This window comes from Ictalurus punctatus, chromosome 15, assembly GCF_001660625.3.
Source record: "Ictalurus punctatus breed USDA103 chromosome 15, Coco_2.0, whole genome shotgun sequence".
In the NCBI taxonomy this organism is placed as follows: Eukaryota; Metazoa; Chordata; class Actinopteri; order Siluriformes; family Ictaluridae; genus Ictalurus; species Ictalurus punctatus.
Genome location: NC_030430.2, coordinates 11,616,586 through 11,627,015, shown reverse-complemented (window position 1 = coordinate 11,627,015; position 10,430 = coordinate 11,616,586). Strand labels below are relative to the sequence as shown.

The 10,430-nt window shown below is 37.7% G+C and overlaps 2 protein-coding genes across 2 annotated transcripts; both read left to right on the top strand.

Moving 5' to 3' along the window:
* The first annotated feature begins 1,764 nt into the window (after nucleotides 1-1,764).
* On the top strand, nucleotides 1,765-5,987 carry snx21 (sorting nexin family member 21). The gene is made up of 4 exons (XM_017486328.3): nucleotides 1,765-2,131; nucleotides 2,971-3,242; nucleotides 3,729-3,886; nucleotides 4,335-5,987. The coding sequence occupies exons 2-4, from the start codon at nucleotides 2,981-2,983 to the stop codon at nucleotides 5,043-5,045; spliced, it is 1,131 nt and encodes a 376-aa protein (XP_017341817.1). The 5' UTR covers nucleotides 1,765-2,131; nucleotides 2,971-2,980; the 3' UTR covers nucleotides 5,046-5,987.
* A 1,553-nt stretch (nucleotides 5,988-7,540) lies between these two features.
* On the top strand, nucleotides 7,541-10,055 carry wfdc2 (WAP four-disulfide core domain 2). The gene is made up of 3 exons (XM_017487475.1): nucleotides 7,541-7,757; nucleotides 9,122-9,259; nucleotides 9,484-10,055. Exons 1-3 carry the CDS (start codon nucleotides 7,556-7,558, stop codon nucleotides 9,615-9,617), a joined length of 474 nt encoding a protein of 157 aa, XP_017342964.1. The 5' UTR covers nucleotides 7,541-7,555; the 3' UTR covers nucleotides 9,618-10,055.
* Nucleotides 10,056-10,430: the final 375 nt, after the last annotated feature.

Sequence of the window (10,430 nt, the reverse complement as noted above, 5' to 3'; positions counted from 1 at the left end):
TTAACTGATGTTTTGTAATGGTATTTGTAGTGGAAAGCATTAGAATTTCTGTGATGGTTTCTACAGGTTTTTTTCAGCAAGGTATATAAAGAATAACTGAAAAAGAAGGAGAAAATTAGTAAAATTACAGAATAAAAGTGACTTTTCCAATAAAGGTAATAAAATAAAATAAAATAAAAATAATAACGAAGAGCGATCTTAACAATTACAAGAAACACAAGGGCAAGGCAGATCACTCATCATCCCTCATACTATGGCTTCTAATATACAGCAGTCTTTATGTTCTCCTATAGCAGGGGGAGTTTTTCACTGTTTGATAGACTGTCAAATGTTTGGTGTGTGGGTTTAAATTTTAGGGTAGAATTTTTCTCAGATGTCTATGTATTTTGTGTATTCTGTTAGGAAGTGCAGCTCTGTCACAGCTGTGCTTTGGTTGCAATGTAAGCACAACCTTTCTTCCTGTGGGAGTTATGTTTTCCTGTGTCTGCCTGTTTCTATTGCTATGTTGTATCCACTGAGTCTGTGCTTTGTCAAGGTGACTCTCTCTCTCTCTCTCTCTCTCTCTCTCTCTCTCTCTCTCTCTCTCTCTCTCTCTCTTTCTTTATATGTCACTGTGTATATATAGTCTGCCATGGTGTACTGTATTTCTAGGGTCAAACAGCATTGCATTTTACTCTGTTGTTGTGTTTTGGTTTCCCAATAGGTGATGTAATTTTATTTCATTTGCATTGTAATTTGGTTTAATCTGATTTGTTTTACATGGTTGTTCTGGTCTAAAGCATCGGTATGATGGATGTTAGTAAGCGCTGGTGATCCTTCATGGCTTGATAAACTTTGTAATGATATGATTTTAGAGGTCACTGAGTTTGAGGTGTTTCTGGAATCTGTTTGTCTATTTCTGTATTCTCTCTCTCTCTCTCTCTCTCTGACACACACACACACACACACAGAGAGAGAGAGAGAGAGAGAGAGAGAGAGAGAGAGAGAGAGAGAGAGAGAGAGAGAGAACAGTGGGTGCTTGTCAAAAATAATGGGGTTGGGGTGCAGTACTATTGCTTTACTTATGTAGCCATGCTCTTGTTCCAAAATCCTTTCCAGCAATCTTTTTTTTTTTTTTTTTTTTTTGAATTGCGTCTTCTATATTTCCCTATGCAAATCAGTGTGGAGCAAATGTGTTGTCTAAAATACACTCCATAGAGAAGTTTTTTTTAATTTTTTTTTCAATGTGTAATCTGGGTGTGAATGTGACCAATGTAAATATATTTAATAGAATATATTTTAACAGAAAAGCCTATTAGTTTTCTACCTATCTATCTAGCTAGCTATCTAGCTATCTGCTTGTTTATACCCTGCTGAAAAAAAAAAACAATAGAAACCATCACAGAAATTTTAATGGTTTCCACTACAAATACCATTATAAACCATCAGCTAGCCATTGAAATCATTACCATCCCATAATTGTTCCTTAATGGTATCCACTAGATATAACATGCCACCAATAGAAGGCAACAAATTGCCAATAGAGACCCACAGGGGCTATTACAGTTTACATTACAACCAATACAATTCCCACTATAACCATTAAAACCATTACAAATTCTGAGAGTTTATATTGTTTTTACATCAGAGTATAAGTGTATAATAAGTCATTTAACTTCAAATAATCACGTTTAATGTTCGTTTAATGTTAAAAATTGAATATGGCAATATCGAAAGCAAAGTTATGTGTCGGATATTGTACATTTAGCTAAACATGAGTTTTTTCCCGAGCACACGACTCTTGTGGTGAACTCTACGTTTATGCACATTATGCAAAGCGCTATTTGTATATCTTTATTTAGCCGTCTCGATGGCACGGGAAAGGAAGAAGGGCTAGTGTAGTTATAATAGTAAGCCTTATGCATGGTGTTTCTCACTATACACTTTTAATGTAACAAAGTTTGCAGCTACACGAGGGAATAATCGCTGATGAAGTGTTTTCGGTCACTGCCATGGACGTGTCCGCCTACTAAAGTGGAGGAACTCCTCAAGTCCAGCACTTCGCCGAAATGCATGTTCTTCACTCTTGACTTCTGTGTAATTCCCGACATGAATGAGTATAGGCTGCGTGTTTTTGTGACTTGCGTCTTTGGTAAGTTTATATTTCTTTCTCAATTTAGCTGTAACGTGATATAGTCTGTATATAGTATATAAACTGATATAGCTTGCTAGCTACTTGTTAGCCGACGAGTAGTATTGCTTCCAGCTACATTTATAGAAAAGTTCGTTTAGGGAAAACAGCAGATTAGATTAAGTCCATGTTCAACTAGATTTTTTATAGTCTTGCATCTTAAACGCCATTATTTGATGAGACATGGTTGTCATTAGTGTTTAGTTATGCCTCTAATCTGCTAGTAAGCTAGCCGGGGGTGTTTAACACTGTTGTTTTCAAGCGACGGACTGTTTTCTACTTCTTTTTCTTCTAATTAAATGTCGTGAATGATGGTTGAAGCCTACGCTACAGAATAATTATGGTGGTTTAACCAGAAAGAAGGACATTTTTCTCCCCAGCAACCAAATTTGAACTATCAGCAGCACTCAACAGGTGGGTTGTAGCTGGAGACCTAGTTTTCCATAGAGTTGGGAGTTCTTCATGTTAATACTAAATTCACAACCCTAAACGAGGACTGCCATTGCCTGGTCCAGTTGTTTCTTTAGTCTCATGTTCTTTCAGCCATCTATGAATTAAATATAAAGGCAGCTCGCTTTCTTTCAGGGTTTGTTCTCTGGTTTCACAGATCACTGGAATATCAGCAAAGGGTAGAATATCAGCAAAGGGTAGTTACTGTTTCCATTGCCATCCATGCAGGCTGACTGAGTGCGTCCGCTATTTCTTAAAAATTATCTTTGCAGTCGAGATATGACATTTGAGAAGTTAGGGGTTTTTCAGATTTGCATTGGCTCTCACATTCACAGTGACATATTTTCCAGTACTGTGCTGATGGCCTCTAAGCTGCTGGACAGACTTCGCCGCTCGATATTCAAAGAAGGAGAGCTCCATGTGGACACGGACGACACTGATGACTTTCCAGAAAGCTCCGAACTTGAGGATGACACGGACAATGTCTCGTCCAGGCTCAGTGGGACGCTCTGTTTTGATGGAGATGGTGTCCTGGACTCAGAAGAGGCTGGAGAAACATCTGGTCCAGACAGTGATTTGGACTGCTTTCCAGAGTCCATAGATAACGCATGCGGCAGCACAGGTAGTTCTTAAGTACTTGTTCACTTACTTTCCACTTGCAGTACATTGTCTACATAGATTATTACATTCTAAATAAAACGTAATGGTTAAATATGAATCCAAATGAGTAGTTCTTACAGAATTTAAGTTCGGATGAGCACACAAGTACTGCTGTGTTCTACAGTGATGTCTGGGTTCGGTTTTGTAGAATGTGTGAATTGGTTGCCTGCTCAAGGAAAACAAAATCTATAAATTGTGGTTTGGAGTGAATCTGTGGGTTGTTGAGTTGTCTAGAAAATTAAACCCTACCACGTATGCTTGCTTCTTTTTCCTTTTCAAGAAGTTGCTTCTAACCATGTAAGAAAAACCACTAATAAATTTGTAAATAGATGGACAGAAATATCAGGGCAGTGCTCTTTCACTTCTTGTTTTTACAAAAAAAAGAGTTGAGAACTGTCCATTCTCTTGATGCTTCCCATTTCCATATAATTTCTGTTTGGCATTTCAGATATAAGCCCCACAGGCCCGACTCTGAAGGGCTCCAGCATGCTCACCCGTCAGCTACAGGAGAGCTGGCGAAATCTGCGCACTCGCTGTGTGTTAGAAAAACTTCTGTTCGAAGTAACTGATGCCAGCGTAGTGCATGAGGCAAACTCCAAATATGTGGTAAGCAGTAGCATTATTTATCTGTAACACTTGATATAATAGGATGTACTTGTACATTAATCCTGTTCTAATAACCATTGTCATAATCCATGGCAGGGGTCAGGTTTGCGACAGTCAAGCTTAATGTAGAAGTGAAAATATTGATCTGATCATGGGAAATACAAGGAGACTAATAACAAAGTGATTGGAAACATAGGATTAGGAATACAGCTTGCACATGTAGGATAAGCCAAACATGTAAACAACAGTTTTCATTACAAATTTAACAGGAGACATCTAAAACAATCAGTCAGGCTAGCACGGAAGCTGAGATGATAAACAGGAAGGCTGTGGCCTTATCCTTCCTCTTCACCTGGTCTTTAAACAAAAAAAAAAATCAGTTGGTATAAATTTCTAGGCATACAGTGATTGCAGAAATTAACACATATGGCTCATGTCTTTCAAACAGCTTTACACAATTCATCTAATCCAGTCTGGCACGTTTGACAATACCCCTGCAATCATTGCGCGTCGCTACACTGATTTCGAGCGGCTGCACCATGTCCTGCGCAGGCAACACAGAGAAGCCATGGAAGGAGTGCACTTTCCACGCAAGAAGCTGCGCAGGAACTTTGCAGCTGAAACCATTGGCAAGCGGAGCCGTGCATTCGAGCAATATCTCTCACATCTGCACTCACTGGCTGAGGTGCGAGCTTCACCTGCTTTCCTAGAGTTCTTTTACCTGGGGGAACTGCGCAATGGGCAGATGCTGGTGCGTTCTGGTCGCTCCGAGGAAGCGCTGGACACTCTGGTTAATGCATTGCGCCTCCAGGAGAAACTGGACTCGCCGCACAAAACTCACAGGCTCTTCACACTCTCTGCAGTGGCAAGTTGCTACCAGGAGCTGGAGAGGCTGAGCGAGGCACAGGAGCACTGTGAGCATGCCCTCAATAAATTGGTGCCCTCAATGGACATGCAAAAGATACAGCAAAAGCAGCTCCATCCACTGTTCGTGCCACTTCTGCAGGCCAACATCTGGCTCTGCTGGAAGATTTCCAAGGACAAGCGACGCTGGGAGGCATTGCTGCATGAGATCCAGGAGCTCGGCATTGATCTTGAGAATCAGCCTGATTTGAGGGAGTGTGTAGTTAAAGAGACCCTCTTAGAAAGTGAGGGATAATTCAGGTTGGAACGATGTAGGGCATTTAACACTGATGATATCAACAGTCATAATGCAAACTAAGGGATTCATTTAATTTGCAGAGGATAATCATATCATAGTAAAAATCACCACATACATACCACTATTTTTTTAAAAACTATTTTTCATATTTTGCACACTTGTATGTCTAAATAACGTAAATAATCACTACACTTGTATGTGAGTTTATGCAGTAAATTTAAAATCGAAATGGTTCATACGCGGCCTTAGTAGAAATCTATTTTTATAAAGTATGAATATTATTTTTTTATTGTACCCAAATATTATTGGGTGCAGTATAAAATGGATAACGTTATAAGTTTAATGAATGCACATTGTTTAAATGCATTAAGGGAAATAAGTTAGCAGAGATGTTTCATATTTTAAGTGTTTTTAGAGTTAGTAATTAGGGTACTTCTTTACAGAAATTAAACATTATAAAGATTAGTTTTTTTTGCTGCACATTTTGTTTAATGCTACAAATTTATGTTTTTTGTGTATTTATATTTATTATTTAGATAGAAATTAATGTATGGTAGTATAATCCTGCCCTAGACTCATTGGCAGGTTTTCTCTTTAACAGTTGCATTCCTTTAGTGAAACCTTGCAGCAGTTCCCAAATCTATAATTACTTCATGTGGTTAAAAGACTGCTGGTTGTAATTTTTTTTTTCCTGCAATATTATGTACTGTACATGTTTTTAAACCATTGTTTTAATTAACTGCACATATGCATTACACTATCCTCACCACAAAGAAGGTTTTGGTTTATTTAGATCAAATCCCTGTGGATGTTTATGTAGAAAGGGAATGAAACGTGGTGAAATTAATGCACTCCTTTTTCACCTACTTTTAGTTTACATCAGACATGTGAATGATTTCTTTTTCTGTTTTCATTCTAATAAAATACACTTAATCTACACGTGTAATAGCTCTTTCTTTGTACACACCGTCTTTAACATCTGCTTCGAAGTATATACCATCATCGATGTAAAACGTACGATTTCCGTTTGAGTTGACCGGATTGTTGAAGCAACATTTCACCATGGAACAAGTTTAACAGTATTTGGAGAGATCAGTAGGGGTCAGTATAGACAGGATGTGTCTGGTTTGCTGGAATGTTGGGAGGAGGGCTGGGGGATGGGTCAGTTTTGCTTTCCTGGAGTCATTTTAATTTTAATAAAAGTATATTTTTTTTCTCGATTTTATTTTCAGTTATTTAAGTTAGGTAAGTTTTGGCAAAGGCACTGAAAGAGCTAGTATTCTGCTTGCAGCTTGTTCATATGCAAGATGCTGCAGGTCTCATCTTTTTGTTTTGTTTTTTAATGTGGTCCTGCCTCACTATAGTCCCATCAGGTTTTATGATAAAACAGTTCAGGTTTGCACAGTGCTAGGCAACATATAGAGCAGCATAACATTTTTCCAACAACATTTTATGAATATGAATTTTATAAATATGATTTATTTATTTTTATTTTTTTAGGTAGTCTATGATGTCATTGAAGCTACAGACTAAAGTCACTATAAAACAGGAATGCTGTGTTTTATTCAGGCTTGGGTTGCTTCTGGTTCAGACAGTTTTATTGTAATAGTTGGGTGTGGATTCAATGCTTGGTGCTCTCTGGTTTGGACAGTATATTTCTGGCAATGGTCTGGGCATGGCTTAAAATTTTATGCTTAATTAAAAACAAAGATGGGCTTTATCATATTGACTTATGGTACCGGACCGTTTGCAGACAGTGTTTCCAACCCAACTACAACTCAAAAACCACACAAAAAGACCTGAAACTAGCTCAAAATTATATGCCATTGAAAAAATTGAGAAACATATATATATCCCTCAGTTTTGCATGGGAAATAGGCTCACCATGGTGCACATAATTTGTTTTAAATTTGCAATATCTGCAATGCATTTTTCGAAATCACCTAGTATGGACGTGTTACACCCCATAATATCCCTTTCTTTTCCCCAATTTTATTACAGCAGCAATATATCTTACAACAGAAATGGTTCTGTATATTATACATACACTTCCTACACTTATACATTTCCTTTGTTTCTGGAAATTGACCAAATTACAATTACCTGCGTACTTGTTTTTTTCCACCTGCACCCTTGTTCCAAAACTAGCCCAATGTGGTGTCTCTGGTGGCAGGAAAAGGTAAGAATTCAAGTGAATTGCAAATGAGTACAGCGACCACATTGTGTTCAGCCAACAGGGAAGACCTGTAATTCTCCACAACCATAAAAAAAGAAAAAAGTTATCACTAGTGGTGGCTACAAGATGTTCAAGACTGACAACCTGACTACTGCAAAATTCTTACTCATGTTTAAAATATCTTAAATATCCCTTTAAAAGGGATCATTATTTCAGAAATAGTTCATTTTAGAGATTATTCAAGACTACGGATTATTTAACTCTTACACTGACCTTTCTGGTTATTTATTTATTTATTTATTTATTTATGGAGCCGGCAGGCAGAAGGACCATGCAGACGACACATTTCCACCTTCAGTCCATTCCTCTTACCCTTTCTGTCCTAGTTAGATTCTTTTCCTCTCGAGTTCAGACCTGTAAGAGAGTGCAGAGGAAGATGAAGCTAAAACTCCTCTCTCTGTTTACTCTTGTGCTCTTCACCTTGACTGAATGGCCGAACCTGATCGAAGGAGCTGCAGCACGTAACTGCACAGGTGAGAGCCCCTCAGCTCAGTCTCATTTCACTTAATCAGCTTCTTACAAACGTTTTAGTCAATTTTCCTACTTCAGTCGTCTAGTGCAGGGGTGAAAAATATGCAGCAACATGGAGTAAGATTAGCCTACTGAACCTCTGTAGTGTAGTAGTGTATCTACTTATTTCACCTCACCACACCTAGCACCGTTACTTCTACTGTTTGTGCATTTGAGCTCATTTGAACGAATTTTAACATAAGCTAATAGGTTATACAGACAGTATATATACTTATACAGATATATATATATATATATATATATATATATATATATATATATATATATATATATATATATATACACAGTATATATACTTATAAAGTTATATACTTATACAGAAAATAGGTTATACAGACAGTATATATACTTATACAGTTATATGCAGACAGTATATACTTATACAGCTAATAGGTTATACAGACAGTATATATACTTTTTCTTGCCACCCGGGTGGTACTCTTATGTGGTAACTTTTGTACCTTTTAATATCCATCTTTCAGCTAGAAATGTGAATATATTATACATTTAAAAAGATTCCAGCCACATAATTAGACCGTAATTACATTTTTGAGTGAAGATTTAAAGATGCACAGTATACCCCTTACTAGGACAAACACATACTGAAGGTAGAAACAGTGTATCTTTGTGTGTACCACCCCAGCGACGGGGAAAGACACGGTTTGGTATCCTTTTTAAAGAGTGTAATTTAGGTTTAGGATTTCTTTAGACTACATCCACCACTTATTCTACTGTCAATATAGGCTAATATACAAACCTCCCTACTTTAAAGCTTCTAATCCGACGATGGGGAAAATTTGTGTCTTTAGTGTGCAACTTTACCAACCTTTACAAAAAAAAAAATCCTACAGGATTTAAATGTTTGCTAGTATCCTGCAGGAATTATGAAATCCTGAAGGATATGTCCATTTTATAATGGAGCCTTCAGTACAGTAGAAACACACACTGCACACTGGAAAAACCCTGCAGGACATAATTCCTGGATAGCTTTTTTTTTTTTTTTTCCTTTCATAGAATTCATGCAGGTATATCTACAAGAAAATGAGCTGAAAATCCTGTAGGATGTCTGGATAATATTCCTGCAGGATTCCTGTAAGGTTTTTTTTTTTTTTTTGGTAAGAAAAGTCACCTGCCAAACAATAAAATAAGCTTACAAAGCTTTTATGTATTAGTGGCATTGACATGGAAACTCCTCTATCATTTTAAGATGTGGCCTATTGTGTGGGACTATTCCTCCATACTATTTATATGTGATAATTGGACACAACCAGAGTATTCGCTTTCAGCGTTTCGTCTCGTCCTGCAGTTAAGCCAGGAATCTGTCCTCGTCGGAAATGGGGTTCAGGAATGTGTGCTGAATACTGCACTAAAGACAGCGACTGTCCCAAAGAGGAGAAATGCTGCCATAACGGCTGTGGCCACGAGTGCATCACTCCTTATACAGGTGAACAATTAACCTCCGATATAACAAATAGTACTAGTACATGGATTGGAAATAAAAAGTTAATCACTGCAAGATTAAATATACATACAGAAAAATATGAAGAATTTCTATATACAGCTACTACTGAAGTCCACTGCAGGTATTCCCTGCATTCTTACACACACACATATGCATGCTTACATGTGGCAGATCACTAAGCAAATTTTTTGGTCTGTCTCTTACAGTGAAGGCTGGTCAATGCCCCATACCCAAGGGGACCCCGATGTGTGCGGAGTATTGCTATCATGATGGTGAGTGTCCTGGAGTGCAGAAGTGCTGCAGGACCACGTGTGGCCATGCCTGCAGTGAACCTTGCTAATTAGATCTGGTACATGGACAGACATTTAGACTTCTGGGAGATCTACCTTTCTCATCTGAGTGCAGCTGCAACATCCCCCCACCCCCCAAAAAAAACCCCTTCATGTTAAGTTAGTAAAGTCCATCTGAAAAAGCCTTGAATTGTTTAAACTGACTAAACTTTGTAGGAAGGTATATCTCCTGGAAGTGGGTTAATCGATGGGAGTAGATTTGTATATCATTGCTCATAGTTCAGTTAATGAGAGTGTGGGAGAAAAATATCCATTCTGAATTTTTTGGAAACGTAGCAGGTTGGTGATCATTTAACTATATTTATACACCATTTTTATTCTGACAGAAATACATGTATCCATGAATTCAATGGAATATTTTTTCACCATTGATTTTTTTTTTCATGTTTGTGATGTCATTATTAAAACCCATTGTGTCTTTTGGTAAATTTCAGTGTTTCAGTGGATTTTATTTCTTAAAACACAAGAATAAACCCTGGGCATGGCATGTAGAATTGTTGGTAGTTTTAAAGTCAGGTTCCAGAGCCAGTACAAATGGTAACATTTATGATCTCTTTTCATAGGACTGCTCAGTCTTGGTATGACACATGTTAATAGGTATCTTAGCACTAGCATCAGCGTCCGGGAATGTAAAAGACGTCTTGGCCTCGACTCGAGACTCAAATATGTGGCAATCTTTGGCAAAGAAAACATCTCCTACAACTTGGCAGCACCTCTAGAGAGCCAGACAGAAAATATAGCAGCATGTGGAAAAGTTTCTCAGGAAAGAAAAAATAAGGAATTTTAGGTGTCAGTTATTTTGA

What these genes read in the sequence shown, in the direction of transcription:
- snx21 (XM_017486328.3), top strand. Translation starts at nt 2,981, where the DNA reads ATGGCCTCTAAGCTGCTGGACAGACTTCGCCGCTCGATATTCAAAGAA. An exon ending in TAACGCATGCGGCAGCACAG is followed by an intron (nt 3,243 to 3,728) that starts GTAGTTCTTAAG and finishes TTGGCATTTCAG; the next exon opens with ATATAAGCCCCACAGGCCCG. An exon ending in AGGCAAACTCCAAATATGTG is followed by an intron (nt 3,887 to 4,334) that starts GTAAGCAGTAGC and finishes TCTTTCAAACAG; the next exon opens with CTTTACACAATTCATCTAAT.
- wfdc2 (XM_017487475.1), top strand. Translation starts at nt 7,556, where the DNA reads ATGCAGACGACACATTTCCACCTTCAGTCCATTCCTCTTACCCTTTCT. An exon ending in TGCAGCACGTAACTGCACAG is followed by an intron (nt 7,758 to 9,121) that starts GTGAGAGCCCCT and finishes CTCGTCCTGCAG; the next exon opens with TTAAGCCAGGAATCTGTCCT. An exon ending in GTGCATCACTCCTTATACAG is followed by an intron (nt 9,260 to 9,483) that starts GTGAACAATTAA and finishes TGTCTCTTACAG; the next exon opens with TGAAGGCTGGTCAATGCCCC.